The 17,328-nt window shown below is 45.9% G+C and overlaps 1 protein-coding gene across 2 annotated transcripts in view; it reads right to left on the bottom strand.

Moving 5' to 3' along the window:
* The window catches only part of RBBP5 (RB binding protein 5, histone lysine methyltransferase complex subunit), a 72,262-nt gene that overhangs the window by 37,092 nt on the left and 17,842 nt on the right, over positions 1-17,328 (bottom strand). For both annotated transcript variants that reach the window (XM_040423986.1, XM_040423985.1), the window contains exons 5-10: positions 12,233-12,395; positions 12,038-12,147; positions 4,191-4,310; positions 2,837-2,990; positions 2,664-2,735; positions 1,644-1,761 (exon numbers count right to left, since the gene is read on the bottom strand). In XM_040423986.1, coding sequence (XP_040279920.1) covers positions 1,644-1,761; positions 2,664-2,735; positions 2,837-2,990; positions 4,191-4,310; positions 12,038-12,147; positions 12,233-12,395 — 737 coding nt within the window. The remainder of the gene's footprint in view (positions 1-1,643; positions 1,762-2,663; positions 2,736-2,836; positions 2,991-4,190; positions 4,311-12,037; positions 12,148-12,232; positions 12,396-17,328) is intronic.

The raw sequence follows: 17,328 nt of genomic DNA, 5'->3' as shown, positions 1-17,328 counted from the left end.
CCCGTATACCCAGCACCCCCAGATCTCGGAGGCCCCCGAAAAGATGCGGTGGCCAGTGCAGTGGATGGCAGGTAGTGGCGCCAACAGGCGCCACTCAGAAATACATGCCGCATGAAGGTAAAACAGGGGGCCGGTCCAAGCAGGGAGACCCGAATAAAGTGCCTCCAGAGAGAGTCCTCCTACCCCAGAACCCCAGACAGAACACACAATTCCCCAGTTCAGTCACATATACAACCCCATGCAGTAATATGGAGAGGACTGGCCCATAGGAATATATTCTTTTTTTTTTTTTTTTGATGGAGGGAGGGGAAGCCATACTTATCTGCTCCTGCAGTCTTCTCCCTCTGGTCAGAACCAGCAGGGCTCACCTCTTCAGACTTCTGACTCCAGGAGTACAGTGCTCTGGAATGGAGGGCAGCATAGGTGACCCAGGGGCTGGTGGGATGCCGGAGCTAAGAGGTCGAGCCCGGATCCACTTGTCTTCTTGGGGGGTGGTGGAGGCGGCCAGGCAACGTCCAAAGGACGGCGGCGGGCACTCCACGGGGGACCAGGAAGGCGCTATGCCGACCTGTGTCAACATCTGGAAGAAAATAACAAAAGGGAGTAGCCAAAAAAAAGGAGTGTCATCCTCCTTCACCAGACACTAAGCAAAGACTGAGTTCTCCTGGTGGAGTCGGGGGGTATAGCCCGAGTAGGAGGAGCTCTTTTGTATTTGCATAGTGTCCCTCCTACTAATACCTCTAAGCTATACCCATGGTCTGTGTCCCCCAATGGATAAAAGTACGAGAAAAACATATTACATAGCGCTGCATCCGAAAAGTCCAAACTATTAAATTAAAAAATATCTCCTATGCGGTGAGCGCCGTAACAGAAATAAATAAATAAAAACCATGCGATTCGCCATTTTTTTATCACCTTGTCACCCCAAAAAATAGGATAGGACTGTTCTATTATGGGCCGAACGTTTCATAAAATGTGAAATGCTCGCTTTTTTGGGTCTTTATTTTTTTTTTTTGCGTGGTATTGAGTATCGCAATACTTTTTTATGGTGACGAAAGCGAATCCAAACTTTGGTATCGAAACAACCCTACGCCGATCTGATCAGCGTAGCGTTGTCACGATACCAAAATTTTGATTCGGTTTCGATTTGGCGACAACATTTTTTATTTGGCTCCTAAATTTTTCAGTTCAGGAGCCAATGGCTACTAGGTATTTTTTTTAGTCTGAAGCACTGGAGTACACTGCAATAATAAAAAAAACACCCCCAAAGTTGTACATAGGTGTATGGCTAGCTTTAAAGGCCAAGACATTAGTCAGGCCATCAACTGAAAATCCCAAAAGACCCTATAATGAAACAGCCAAACAAAAATGCCAACTAACAGTGCCCACCTTAGATTGCAAAACAGGGATCACTTTCTCCCAATGGGTCAGAGCCTCCAAAGGGCGATCCCCACATATAAGTTGGTGACATATACTGTGCCATGTATATTCTTTTTACTTCTGCATTGTCCAGAAAGGCTTGGTTGCAATTTATTAGTTTATGATATGATATCCCCCACCGCCCTCACACAGGTAAGAGCTGAACTGTGTGATGTAGCTAGAAGTAGTTTATCAAGTCCAAATCAGTATCTGTCACCCATTACCAGTCTGCTCCGGTTCACTCTTATCTTCATCTTCAATATCAAACTCTGATTCCCGTTCCTCATACTCCACGTTCTCATCTAACTCCTTGAAGTCTGGAGCAAAGGCACTCCAATTTTCCTGAAACACAAAAAGCAAGAGAAAAATAAGCATCAGGAAACACATGATGTCTGCTGAGCATGCCTACCTGCATAATGGGATCTTATAGTATCAGGTAACTAGCAAAGACATGACCCAGTTCCCTGGTCCTGCTTACAGCGGAGGGTTTGTTACTTTCCATTGGAATAATTGCTACCAGTTGTTCATTCTGTTCCACTGATTATCGGCTGCATATCCTTGATTGTACAGGGAGATGAGCTGCCGATAATCGTGCATCTTTTATCCTGATGCACAGAGGCAGACAAAGGAGTGTTTGATCGTTCATTGGCTGCTCAATTACATGGGCCAGTTAACGGGAATGAGCGTTCCTACAAACACTTGTACCAGATAATGGGGCTGAAAGTCACGTGGTCTAATAGAACCCCAACTCTGAGCTAAACACAAGAGCACAGTCTGAGAGCGACAGAGACTGCACCAACTAAACAGACAATTTCTGTCTCAGACCAAGTGCTTTATTCACACCGATACATGTGAGTACTTCTTTGTCTGCCATGATCCTGGGGCTGCTTCTGAGCGAGTGAGAAAAAGGTTTGGAAGCAGATCCTTTGTACACTTTAAGGTTTATATTTTTGTCTGGTAATGTTACTCCAGTTTCAATGCTTTAAAGAGGCCACAGTTAATAAATCAAGCTTAAATCAGCTGGACAGGCTAACCATTCCCACCTTCCCAAACTGGAGTGAATGGTATTATATAAGCAATACGTCCAAAAGTTTCAAAAACGTATTTTCGACTTTTCGCAGGCCAAATTCCCACCAATATATTTAAGCGATTCCATAATATATTATCTGCAGTGGCTGGAAAATCGTGAAGCACTTAAATAAAAATATATTTTTTTTAATTCTGATTGGGATTACAACACATACCACTTGGTTTTGTGCCCATATGGAAACAACACCGCTTGAAATTGATGCAATAATTGGTCGGACCGGATGCCACTATAAATAAAAATAAAATTACACAGACACACCAGAAAAAGCAATTATTGTCACATGAAATGTAAGTTATTATTTTTTAATTGATGCAAGTAGAAACTTACAGCAACATCTAGCAAAAGTTCACCACGAGTTCCATGAAGAATTTTCACAAGGTTTCCAATGCTCTTCTCCCAGATGTACAGCGCATGTTGCCTTGCAGAACCAGCCACAATGTATTCACCATCCCCAGAAAAGCAACACTTCTTCCAGGGAGTCCTAAAAGAGGGGAGCAAAAAAAAAGAAAAAAGAAAAAAAAAGAAAGTACAATTAAATTAAAGTCAAGTTTCTCTCCAGTACATCAGTGCAGGCACATTGCATCAGCCTGGACTCCAAGTGTAACTGCCAATCTATTTTTATTTTTGTAACATGCAGGTGCAGTGATACTGACCATTTTTGTAATATATTTTAATTACTGAAATCATACATTTCTATTAGAAAAATAACTCTAAAGTGGTCCATTTTGTGTCTTAGCAACGCTCCTTTGTCTTCTGTTTAACTGTGGAGACGCACTCAACACTGACTGTGTTATGTAAACAGTAGACAGAGGAGCGTTGCTAAGGATCAAAATGGGCCACTTTAGAGCTATTTTTATAATAGAAATTTACGATTTCAGTAATTAAAGTATATTACAAAAATGGTCAGTATCACTGCCGCTATACATTACAAAAATAAAAAAAAATATGAGTTACACTTTAAAGGGTTAGTAGTCTACTACACCATTTCATGCTCTCCCCTCCCTCCCCCCCAAAAAACTGTGCACAAATGTATACTAGAACTTTACCCAGCATAAACGCCAAATGTATGATCTGAGCATGATGTTTAGGCTACTTTCACACCTGCGTTCAGGTGTCCACTCGTGAGCTCCGTTTAAAGGGGCTCACAAGCGGCCCTGAACGAAGCCGTCCGGCCCTAATGCATTCTCAGTAGAGGTGGATCCACTGAGAATGCATCCGTCTGCCAGCGTTCAGCCTCCGCTCCGCTCAGTGACCGGACACCTGAACGCTGCTTGCAGCGTTCGGGTGTCCGCCTGGCCGTGCGGAGGCGAGCGGATCCGTCCAGACTTACAATGTAAGTCAATGGGGACGGATCCATTTGAAGATGACACTATATGGCTCAATCTTCAAACGGATCCGCCCCCATTGACTTTCAATGTAAAGTCTGGACGGATCCGCTCAGGCTACTTTCACACTTAGAAATTTTTCTAAGTTATAATGCAGACGGATCCGTTCTGAACGGATGCAAACGTCTGCATTATAGGAGTGGATCCGTCTGATGAAACATCAGACGGACCCGCTCCGAACGCTAGTGTGAAAGTAGCCTAACAGAGCCTTAGATTTGATATACAACTCTCAGCCGTGAGAAATATTAGATCTGTGCAAGTTTTCACACTATTCAGCCATTGTTTCTGATAAATACCTGTTCACCAGATCCTGAAGTTTCTGCATGGGTTCGGGCTCACCATCCCTGCCGCATGTCAATATTTCCCGTCCGTCGTACACTCTAATGATTCTATCAGCCGTGTTTATCAAAAAACAGCTAAAAAGAAAAAAGAACAAAAAAATCCTTTTTATCTAATATAACATACATCGCTTATTAAATGTAATAAGAACTTTAGCACCGAGTTAAAAGGGACTTTCTTTTTTTTTTTTTTTTACTGATGACCTATCCTCTGGTCCGGTGGGTGTCCGACTCCTGCGGATCAGCTGCTTTAGAAGGTCAAGGCGCTTGCAGTAGTACCGTGGGCTTCTCGCAGCTTAGCCTAGGCCACGTGACATCACTTTCATTGGTCAAATGGCCTAGGTACAGCTCAGCCCCATTGAAGTGAATGGGGCTGAGCTGTCATACCAAGTACAGCCACTGTACTTGGTAGGTCCTCATTTTAAAAAAAAGTAAGAAAACCCCTTTAACTAGTGATCAATAAAAGAGAAACAGGATAGAGACACATCGCAAACATGTGACACATGGACTGGATTTATATTTGTCAATTGGTACTGAGGGTGGGGGCTGGAAAACAAAGAAAATCTATAATAACCAAAACCAAAGACATCTTGCTTGCTTACAGATATTGTCAGATTTAATCAACACATGTCAAGATTCAGACCCCTGTTTAACCCCTTCTACCCCGGGACAGTTTTCGCTCTTCTGCCCAGGCCATTTTTTGCAAATCTGACATGTGTCACTTTATGTGGTAATAACTTTGGAACACTTACTTCTCCAAGCCATTCTGAGACTGTTTTCTAGTGACACATTGTACTTATGATAGTCAAAAATTTTAGTCAATATATTTCACCTTTATTTGTGAAGAAATCCAAAATTTACTAAAAATGTTGAAAAATTCCCAAATTTCAATTTCTCTACTTTTATAATGGATAGTGATACCTCATATAATAGTTATTACTTTACATTCCCCATATGTCTACTTCATGTTTGGATCATTTTGAAAATTACATTTTATTTTTTGGGGACGTTAGAAGGCTTAGAAGTTTAGAAGCAAATATTTAAAATTTCCAAAACCCACTTTTTAAAGAACCAGTTCAGGTCTGAAGTCACTTTGTGGGGCTTACATAATAGAACCAACCCAAAAATTACCCTATTTTGGAAACTACACCCCTCAAGGTATTCAAAACTGATTTTACAAACTTTGTTAACCCTTTAGGTGTTCCACAAGAATTAAAGGAAAATGGAGATAAAATTTCAGAATTTCACTTTTTTGGCAGATTTTACATTTTAATCCATTTTTTAGCAAGGGGTAACAGCCAAAAAAAACCTCAATATTTATTACCCAGATTCTGCGGTTTACAGAAACACCCCATATGTGGTCGTTAACTGCTGTATGGCCACACGGCAGGGTGCAGAAGGAAAGGAACGCCATATGGTTTTTGGAAGGCAGATTTAGCTGAACTGGTTTTTAGATGCCATATCCCATTTGAAGCCCCCATGATGCATCCCTACAGTAGAAACTCAAAAAAGTGACCACATTTTAGAAACTACGGGATAAGGTACCAGTTTTATTGGCACTATTTTGGGGTACATAAGATTTTTAATTGCTCTATATATTAGGGATCGACCGATATTGATTTTTTAGGGCCGATACCGATAATTTGTGAACTTTCAGGCCAATAGCCGATAATTTATACCGATATTCTGGGAATTTTCATTTTTGAGAAAAAAAATAAATTCCTACACAAATCTGCTGAAAATTAATATGTTTATTGTTAATGTGTATTTTTTTGTTTATTGTTAATGTGTATTTTTTTTTTTTATAAGTCTTTTTCATTTATACTTAATATTTTTGTGGTTTTTTTTTTTTACTAACTTTTAGCCCCCTTAGGGACTAGAACCCTTGTCCTATTCCCCCTGATAGAGCTCTATCATGGTGAATAGGATCTCACACTGTCCCTGCTGCTCTGTGCATAGTGCACACAGCAGCATGGAGCTTATCATGGCAGCCAGGGCTTCAATAGCGTCCTGGCTGCCATGGTAACCGATCGGAGCCCCAGGCTTACACAGCTGGGGCTCCGATCGGAGGAGCAGGGGAGAGGGGATCCTGTGGCCACTGCCACCAATGAGTAATACTGGGTGGGTGGGGGGCGCACTGCGCCACCAATGTTTTTACTATTGGCCGGGATTGGGGTGGGGGCGCACTGCGCCACCAATGATTAATACTGGGGGGGGCGCACTGCGCCACCAATGAAGATAAGTCTCTCATTCATATACAGGAGGCGGGAGCTGGCTGCAGAATCCCATAGCCGGCTCCCGACCTCTATGAGCGGTAGCTGCGATCCTCGGCACCTGAGGAGTTAACTACCGCGGATCGCAGCTATCGCTCATAGAGGCCGGGAGCCGGCTATGTGATTCTGCAGCCAGCTCCCGCCTCCTGTATATGAATGAATGAATGAATGGCTTATCTTCATTGGTGGCGCAGCGGCCACAGCCCCTGCCCTCCTCTTGTCTTCTCTTCTGTCATTGGCGGCAGCAGCAGCACAGGGGGAGGAGACACTGCTTCCTTCTCCCCTGTGCTGCGGAGGGAACACAGAACGCGCTGAGAGCAGCGCGTTCTGTGTTCCCCATACGTTATCGGTATATCGGCAAAATAGATGCCGATACCGATAACGTTCAAAATCCTCAATATCGGCCGATAATATCGGCCAAACCGATAATCGGTCGATCCCTACTATATATACACATTTTTTTGTGATGCAAGGTAACCAAAAAAACTAGATTTTTGTATAACTTACCAGTAAAATCTCTTTCTCGCTCTTCCTTGGGGGACACAGGAGACCTTGGTATAGCTCAGCTCCCTAGGAGGCGTGACACTAAGTGAAAACTGTTAAGCCCCTCCTCCAGCAGCTATACCCTCAGCCTGGAGAGAGAGACTGCCAGTTGCGTGTCCAAGTAGTGAGAAAAGGCAATGTCCAACAAGTGGAACCAACAAGCCAACTACCCAACGGGGTAAACAAAGTCCGGAAACAGTGTAGAAAAAACAATGAATGGGTGGGTGCTGTGTCCCCCAAGGAAGAGCGAGAGAGATTTTACTGGTAAGTTATACAAAAAAAAAAATCTCGTTTTCTCGCCCATTTTCCTTGGGGGACACAGGAGACCTTGGGACCTTCGAGAGCAGTCAATGGGGGGGGGGGGGGGGGGGGGTGTACCACAGCTCCAAGGCGAAGCACCCAAAGGCTTCAAGGAACCGCCGCCTGCAAAACCAGACGGCCCAAGGAAGACCAGTGGCCGCCTTGCACAATTGCGCGGCCGAAGCCCAATGTCTCCGGCCCAGGAGACACCGACCGCTCTGGTGGAATGAATGGCGACACCGAAGGCGGAACCCTGCCCTTGGTGCGGTAACCTCAGCAATAGCCATTCTGATGAAATGGGCGAAAGCCACCCTGGAGGCCGTCAAACCGTTGCGCGGACCTCCTGGAACCACAAGAGTCCGAGCGCCGACAAGAGCCGGTGATCTCCAAGTAAAACTGCAAGGCCCGAACAACGTCCAATCGGTTAAGTGTCCGTTTCCAGAGGTGGGAAGGGGAGGACGATGGCCTCGTTGAGATGAAAGGTAGATACCACCTTCAGAAGGAAAGAAGGGACAGAATGGAGAACAGCCCTGTCCTGGGGAAGGACAGAAGGCTCGGAACAAGAAGGGCCGTCATTCAGATACCCGTCTGAGAGACACGACGGTTACAGAAACACAACCGTACAGGACAGAAGGAGTAGAGAGAACTTCTGTAACGGCTCCAAGGGAAAGCCTGGAGCGCCGAGAGCACAGTATGTAATTCCCAGGGCGGTGCCGGGGGACGGTACAGAGCAACCAATGAGCCACTCCGTGGAAGAAGATCTTGACAGGCCCAAGAGGGGCCAGGGAACGCTGGAAGAGGATGGACAGCGCTGACACTTGACCCTTCAAGGAACAGAGTCCCAGTCCCAGGTCGGACTGGAGAAGGACAGAACCATGGGGAGAGAAAGGCAGAGTGGGGGAATGCCCAGCTTCCCACAGAACCCCAGGTAAGAACTCTAAGTCCGATAATATATCCTGGACGAAGCACGGCCGGGAGCGAACACTAGCGCGCCCGCTGGAATCGCCTGGGCAAGCGGGAAAAAACCCAACGTGATCAGGCGCAGACCAGTAACACGGGCAGAAGAGTCCGTCAAAACTGGTCCTGTCGGCCCCCGAGCAACGTCGTCCCGTATCCACCCGGAGTGGGGGAGCAGAAGGGCAGACGGAAGGAACCGAAAGGGTCCGCCCAGCATCCGGCAGATGCCAGGACAAGACAGGCTAAAGTCCATGTCGATGTTGCCACCAGAGGAAGGGGTTCTACCGTCCCGGTGTGAGAGATCTAAGGACAATCTTGACCGAAGAGTAATCCTCCCAAGTTACCGAGAAGGTAAGTCTACAGCAGGACAATTGCCTAAAATGGAAAACGCAATCTGCACCCAAGCGGGAGGACAGAGCGCGGTAGACCTGGTAAATGGGCCCACAGCAAGTATAGCCAATGTGAACGAGTGAGACGGTACGAGGCCAAGGAACACTTGAACCATCCAAGTGAACAACCATGCTCTCCCCAGAGGGGGAGGGCAGTGGAGAAAATCAAAAACTAAACAAGGAGAAAACAGCCCTGCAGAGCAGAGAGTGTCTTGCCTCCTTGGACACTAAGCAAAAAACTGGCAGTCTCTCTCTCCAGGCTGAGGGTATAGCTGCTGGAGGAGGGGCTTAACAGTTTTCATTTAGTGTCACGCCTCCTAGGGAGCTGAGCTATACCAAGGTCTCCTGTGTCCCCCAAGGAAAATAGGCAAGAAATGGATGTTTTGGCACTGTTTTTATTTTTTACATTTGACAAGGTAGATCATGTGCTATTTTTATAGAGCAGGTTGTTACGGATGCAATGATATCAAATATGTCTACTTTCTATGTTTGTTTGTTTTACATAATAAAGCATTTTTGAAAAAAAAATATGTGTTTGTGTCTCCATTTTCTGAACGCCCTATTTATTTTTTTGCCGATCGTCTTGTGCAGGGGCTCGTTTTTTGCAGAAAGAGTTGACGTTTTTATTGGTACCATTTTTGGGTACATATGATTTTTTGATCATTCATTATTACACCTTATGGGGCAAGGTGACAACAAAATTGGTTGTTTTGGCGCAGTTTTTATTTATTTATTTTGACAGCGTTTACCTGAGGGATTAGGTCATGTGACTTTTTTATAGAGTAGATCGTTACAGACGTGGAAATACCTAATATGTCTACTTTTTCCTATTTATTTAAGTTTTACACAATAATAGCATTTTTGAAACCGAAATAATGATGTTTTAGTGTCTCCATAGTCTGAGAGCCATAGATTTTTTATTTTTTGACCGATTGTCTTAGGTAAAGTCTAATTTTTTGTGAAATGAGGTGACGGTTTGATTGGTACTATTTTGGGGGGATATATGCCTTTTTGATAGTTTGGTGTTGCAATTTTTGTGATGTAAGGTGACAAAAATGTCTTTTTTTTTTTTTACCCAGTTTTTATTATTTTTATTTTTAACGGTGTTCACCTGAGGGTTAGGTCATGTGGTATTTTTATAGAGCAGGTAGTTACGGACGTGGCGATACCTAATATAAACAATAGCAGTTTTGAAACAAAAAATTTATGTTTTAGGCTGGGTTCACACGGGCGTTGCAGGAAAATGTGCGGGTGCGTTACGGGAACACCTGCGATTTTTCCACGCGAGTGCAAAACATTGTAATGCGTTTTGCACTCGCGTGAGAAAAATCGCGCATGTTTGGTACCCAAACCCGAACTTCTTCACAGAAGTTCGGGCTTGGGATCGGTGTTCTGTAGATTGTATTATTTTCCCTTATAACATGGTTATAAGGGAAAATAATAGCATTCTGAATACAGAATGCATAGTAAAATAGCGCTGTAGGGGTTAAAAAAAAAATATATATAATAATTTAACTCACCTTAATCCACTTGACCGCGTAGCCCGGCTTCTCATCTGTCTCCTTTCTTCAGGACCTGGGTAAAAGACCTGTGGTGACGTCACTCCGGTCATCACATGATCCATCACCATGGTAAAAGATCATGTGATGACCGGAGTGACGTCACCACAGGTCCTTTACCCAGGTCCTAAAGAAAGGAGACAGAAGGAGAAGCCGGGCTCCGCGGTCAAGTGGATTAAGGTGAGTTAAATTATTTTTTATTTTATTTTTTAACCCCTCCAGCGCTATTTTACTATGCATTCTGTATTCAGAATGCTATTATTTTCCCTTATAACAATGTTATAAGGGGAAATAATAATGATCGGGTCTCCATCCCGATCGTCTCCTAGCAACCGTGCTTGAAAAATCGCACCGCATCCGCACTTGCTTGCGGATGCTTGCGATTTTCACGCAACCCCATTTACTTCTATGGGGCCTGCGTTGCGTGAAAAACGCAGAATATAGAGCATGCTGCGATTTTCATGCAATGCATAACTGATGCGTGAAAATCACCGCTCATCTGAACAGCCCCATAGAAATGAATGGGTGGGTATTCAGTGTAGGTGCAATGCGTTCACCTGACGCATCGCATCCGCGCGGAATACTCGCCAGTGTGAAAGGGGCCTTAGTGTCTCCATGTTCTGAGAGCTATAGTTTTTTTTTTTATATTTTGGGCAATAGGTAGGGGCTAATTTTTTGCGGGATGAGGTGACTGTTTTATTGATACCATTTTGTGGGACATACGCCTTTTCTATGGTGTTTATCGGACAGGGTGGATCATGTGATATATTTATAGAGCCGGTCATTAAGGACGCAGTGATACCTAATATGTGTGTTTTGTTTTTTTCCCTGTATTTTATTAGAAAATAAGGGGAAAGTGGAGGGTTTTTTTCAGTTTTTTTTTTTACTTAAAAACTTTATTAATTTTATTAAAAACACTTTTTTTTTTCTTTACTTTATTTCGGACTTTCACTTTTGGGGGTCTGATCCCCTCTGCAATGCATTACAATACATCTATATTATAATGCATTGCCTGTTCATGTACTACAGTGAGAGGCTGGATCTGAGGCTGGATCTCCTGGGCACCCGTAGAAGGCAGATCCCGATGCCGTGCAAGGCATTGGGCAGCCTCTGCACGGCATCGGGCTGCCTTCTGACACATTGAGTCCCCGCCACAACAGCGTGGAGACTCTATGCGCTCCCTCACCCGACACAAACCTCTTCTATGTCGCGGTCAGCGCGGACTGTGGCATAGTAGGGATTAATCCGCCGACATCAGTTTTACAGCGATGCCAGCGGATACAGCAGGGGCCCGGCTACCAGGGACTGCCGGACCCCTGCAGTGATCGGGCGCGCTCCGATGCCCGCCCAATCACCATGAAGTACTGATACGACAAATTGCGGGAACGCAGTGGCTTCCATGACGTAATAGTACATCATGTGTCGGGAAGGGGTTAAGGGTAAATCCACATGCGTCCGATTTGCTAATGCAAACTATCCGCAGTGGAAAATAGTGTGGATTTTGCTGTGGACTTCCATTTTTTTGGGAAAAAAAAAAAAAAAAAAAGCAGTAAACTCACCTACCAATCCCCTGGCGCTCCAGTGATGTTTCCGTGCTCCCCTGTAAGTCCCTTTTTCCTGGCATCTAGAGATGACAAGCCATCACTGGAGACCAGGAAACAAAAACACATGGGGGTAAAAGTATCACTGGAGTGCCAGGGGATTGGTAGGTGAGGGATCGCAACATGCTAAACACCTCGCACATAATGATACAAGATATATTGATTTCAGGCAGTGCCACTTACGTGCCCTTGCGAGCAAATTCTATGGATTTGATTGCAGTTGTATTACTGGTCCCAGTTGTAACCCGGAAAGACGCTACCAATGCCTGAGTGTTTGTTTTCAACACCAAGATCTGAAGAGAATGATAAGAAACATCTGTGTAACTTTGAGGCTACACTTTTCTACCAGATTTTCACAAAATCTATCCTAGCTCTTACTTTTCCCTTTGCATTCCCTGTATAGATATATTCTCCTCGTCGATCAAAAGATGCAACCACGTTAAGGTCAGAGTCATCATCCACTGGTAAGACTACATGACTGGAGTCTGACAGTGTGAGCATGACAGGTGCAGATTTCATGGGGCACACTAGAACTTTGTCCCTGTTGAGAAACACACACATGTAAATAAGGAAAGTGATTTAAAAAAAATCTATAGTACATGCATCTAACTGTGCAAATATTACTTATCATATAGAATAATACATCCAGGGGTTATCCCATGAACAACTTTGTTGGATCATGCTATTTTTTTCATTGGAAATCTTTAGAAAATGTTCCTGTGGTAGATATTGCAGTTACATACTTGTTATGGAGCCCCTTGGTGATATTTTGATTCCCTCTCAGAACGAATGCCTAATATGTCCAGAAGTGATGAGAAGCTGCTGCTCCTAGTGCCCCGATTCTTATTGGTGCCTACTCAATAGTATCTATGTACAAAAAGATCCAGGATGTTGCGAGAGGGAATAAAAAGAACAGCAGGGGCACTATAATGAATAGCAATATCTAGACACAGGATCATTATTTATTTATTTTTTTATATTCCATTTGAAATAATATTATGCTTTCCCAAATCTAGGCGATAGTGAGCAGCTCCTTTAAAGAGGACCTGTCACCAGTTTAAATACTTGAAGCTAAGCTAGAGGTCACACTGCTCTTTGGTATTTTTTCTTTTCTATTGCCTGCCCCCCACCCCCACGAGATACAGGCCCCATTACTTCTGGTGCCTGATATGTAAATGCACCAGTGGTTTGTCAAGCGGGTGTCACCAAGACTCTCCCAAGATTCTGCCAAAAGGAAGCGATCTTTATCACTCTCCAATTAGAACAGACAACAGAGCTGAAAGCTCAACACATAAGATAAACCTGTGTCCTCACTTCAGCCTGCAGTGAAAGCATCCGGGAGCTGACGCATGCACAGCCGGGGAAGAGAGGAACCAGCAGGTACCTGAACCAGCGAAGTTGCCCTGGAGAAGCTCCAGTCCAGCATCCAGGAAGGTTGGGCTGACCAAGGCTTTCCACTTTCTGCGATAAGTGGACAATATCAGAGTAATGAAGATAACTCATGCTTGGGAGAAGAGTCATGATGATTACCCCCTTGGCAAAACACTAGCAGTGTGACATTGGGCAAGTACTTCAATTTCTCACAAGGGGTTTCCAGGGAGTACAATACTAATGACCTATCCACGGTATAGGTCATCAATATCAGATTGTGGGGGTCCGACACACTACAAAACTATCAATAAAAACTAAAGATCACCCAACCAAAAATGAGCCCCCACACAGCTCCAAAGACATAACCATAAAAAAAGTTATGCTGCTCAGTATATGGCGAAGCAAAGAAAAAAAAAAAGGAGATTTTGTATAACTTACCAGTAAAATCTCTTTCTCGCTCTTCATTGGGGGACACAGGAACCGTGGGTATAGCCATGTCCTCTAGGAGGCGTTGACACTAGTAAAAGCTGTTAGCTCCTCCCCTGGCAGCTATACCCCCTCCAGCCTGGAGAGAGAGCTTCAGTTTGTGCATAAGCAGTAGGAGAAGTAAGCCCACCAAAGAAAAAACATGGAATCAACCATGCCAAAGGACCCAACCAGCAACAGCTACAACTGTGGTTGAACAACAATACTGGGTGGGTGCTGAGTCCCCCAATGAAGAGCGAGAAAGAGATTTTACTGGCAAGTTATACAAAATCTCCTTTTCTCACCCATATTCATTGGGGGACAAAGGAACCGTGGGAGGTCCTAAAGCAGTCCACAATGAGGGAAAAACCACAGACCCTTGGAAGCAAGCGTCCCTGCTGGCATCTAAGAAACTGCCGCCTGCAAAACCACGCGGTCCAAGGGTATGCACCTGGTAAAATCTTGTGAATGTGTGTAAGGAGGACAAGTAGCCACCTTACACGATTGTGCAGCCGAAGCGTGATCCCTTCGAGCCCAAGATGCGCCCACCGCCCTGGGGGAGTGAGCCATGACACCTAAGGGTGGAACCCTGCCCCGAGCGCAGTATGCGTCAGCAAACGCAGACCGAATCCAACGTGCGATTTCCACCTTGGAGGCCACCAATCCCTTGCGAGGACCCTCCGTAAGACAAAAAAGGGAGTCCGTACAGCGGAAGGGACCGGAGGCTGCTAAATAGATCTTCAGAGCTCCGACAACATCCAAATGGTGTAACTCCTGTTCCTTAGGGTATGAAGGAGATGAACACAATGAGGGAAGGAATTTCCTCATTAATATGGAAGTCAGAGACCACCTTCGGAAGAAAAGAAGGGACCGGCCGGAAAACCATTTGTCCCTATGAATAACCAGGAAGGGTTCTCTGGAAGAGAACGCCGCCAACTTGGACACCCATCTAATGGATGTGACAGCAACCAGAAAAAACTACCTTCCAGGACAGGTGTCTGAGTGAACAACCCCCGCAAGGGCTCAGGGGGAAGCCTGGCGCACTGAGAGGACTAATTCAGATCCGAAGGCGTTAAAAGAGGTCGGCACGGAGGGACCGTATGTGCCACTCCCAGAAAGAAGGTTCTTACAGGCCCTAGGGGGCCAGAGGACGCTGGAAAAAGATAGAAAACGCCAACACCTGACCCTGCCAAGAACTAAGGGCCAGACCAAGGTCCAACCCTGATTGAAGGAAGGACAGGACCCTGGGGAGAGAAACAACGAAGTGGGGGAATGTTCTGGTTCCCCAGAAACCAGGAAGACCTCCCGGTCCTGTAATGGATCCCGGATGATGCAGGCTTCCTGGCCTGAATCATAGTGCGGATGACGTCCGCTAAAAAACCTGTTCAAGTCAGAACAGCGGTTGCAATAGTCACGCCGTCAAATGAAGAGACCTTAAATGCTGATAGAAGACCGGACCCTGAAGAGGGTCATCCCTGAGAGGCAGCAACCAAGGGACGTCTCCTAGAAGGAGAACGAGGTCGTTGTATCACGCTCGACGGGGCCAATACGGAGCGACTAGGAATGTCGTCCATGATGATCTTCCGTAGAACCCTGAATAGGAGGGGAAGGAAAAAACATGTAGAGGAGGGAAACTCCTACCAAGGGGAGAGCAGGACGACCACGCCACATGCTTCTGGATCTCTGGTTCGGGAGAAGGGTGGGAAGCTTCGTGTAGACACAGTAAGCACACCCAGGACCAATGGGAAGGATTCCCTGTAAAAGGGGAATGGAAGGCCACAACGAATACCCCGTAGAATGCAGATGAGGGAAGGCAGTAACATAGGAGCCACTAAGGCATGCGGGGTGGCTATGAGCCGTAAAAACTCTACCTGGAAGGGCGCTGAACAGGAGCAACTGCCAAGCTAATGCCAGGGTAGGACCCCCACCTGAGGGGAATGCTTCACTGCAGCGACCACAAACTCGAGCCTTAGCGTAAAATCTGCCCCTGAAGAGGACTGGTAGTAGCAGCTAAACTAGCGTGCCAGCATAAGCACTTTCCCAATAAGGAGGAGTGGTGGATAGAGAATACAGAATCAGCGAAAACACACAACTCGGTGGAACACACGCACCATATTAGTGCAATGGTGTACGCACTACGTATTGATGCGGACAAATTCATGACCGACTGGAACAGTGGAGGCTCTGGGACACAAGTGTTGCTAGGTAACCCCCTGAAGGCAGAGGAAGTTATAATCCTGCCCAAAACCAAGAGGATACAAAGTATCCACTGGCGGTACCCATATGCCACTAGATTACCGACTGGTGCCATGCCCCACATGCAAAAGAAAATAAGGCATCCAGGAAGCCAGGCAAGGGAAGTCATACTGAATTGCTAGCCCCCTACTCCAGCAAAGAAGGGGCCACCCGCAGAGGCCACCGAATTCAGTACTAGAAGAATCCGCCACCTGCGAAGAGCTGTGCAGTAAGCACCCCATAAAGCAATTACCACTCCCACAGTAGTAGCCAGCGCAAAACTGAGGGGGGAGGCCTGAGACTATCTCGTAGAAGCCATGGTTCAGATGAATTGCGGCATCCCAAGATGCTCATTATTCCCCCGCTAGTGAATCACTAGTGGAAGGGGGTAATGCAACAGGAAGCACAGTGATGTGCAACACTCCACCTATGGAAAGGAACAGCGTGACAGTTGGGACCGAATCCAATGGTAGTGCAATTACCCTACCTATGGAAGGTGGAATGCATACGGCAAGTACTTAAGCCACTGGAAGGAAAAATACTCCACCTATGAAGGGGGGGGGGGTCGATGCCTACGGCAGAACTAGTGCATATGGCGAGTCCTGTACTCCGTGGGAGTGCAATTATTGCACCTAAGTAAGGGGTAATGCCTACAGCAGACGTTGCAACTGGAGATAATGTCATTGCGCCACCTATGGAAGGGGCTAATACATCCGTCAGGTACTGAACCCAGTGAAGATGCAATTCCGCCACCTAAGAAGGGGGAAAAAATACATCCGGCACTGAACACCAGTGTTATCGTACTCAGTCCACTTAAGGAAGGGGACAGATATAAAGGCGAGTACTGTATCCCGTAGAAGTGCAATGACTCTGCATTAGGGTTGAGCGATATACCGGTATCACGATATACCGCGGTATTAAAAAAACGGCGATATGGCGATATCGCCGTTTTGTAAATACCGCGGTATTTCGTGACGTCATAGGAGCGGTCATGTACGCTGACCGCTTCTAAATCTGCGGCCGCCCGCCCCAGCATGAACCGATACGGGACATTTGCAGAGTACTTCTACTCGTGCAAATGTCCCCGATACCTGCTGGCCGCTTGCGGCGGCGCTCTTAGCAGTTCGGCCGGCGTGGGGGAGGGAAGGAATTCTGTCACTCGCATTTCCTGCACCCGACCTCTGAGAGGACGCTGTGATCCGCGCAATTAACCCCTCAGGTGATCACAGCGTCCTCTCAGAGGTCGGGTGCCGGGAATGTGGGCAGTGCCCCCCTCCTCCCTCCCTCCCCAGTATTAATCATTGAGGCCACAGGGTCGTCCCCCCATCATTGGTGGCAGTGGGCCCCCCCTCCTCTCTCCCTCCCCAGTATTAATCATTGGAGGCCACAGGGTCGTCGTCCTC

Source organism: Bufo bufo, chromosome 3, assembly GCF_905171765.1.
Source record: "Bufo bufo chromosome 3, aBufBuf1.1, whole genome shotgun sequence".
Taxonomy (NCBI): domain Eukaryota; kingdom Metazoa; phylum Chordata; class Amphibia; order Anura; family Bufonidae; genus Bufo; species Bufo bufo.
The sequence above is the reverse complement of the archived record's forward strand: the minus strand, read 5'-3'. Positions and strand labels throughout refer to the sequence as shown.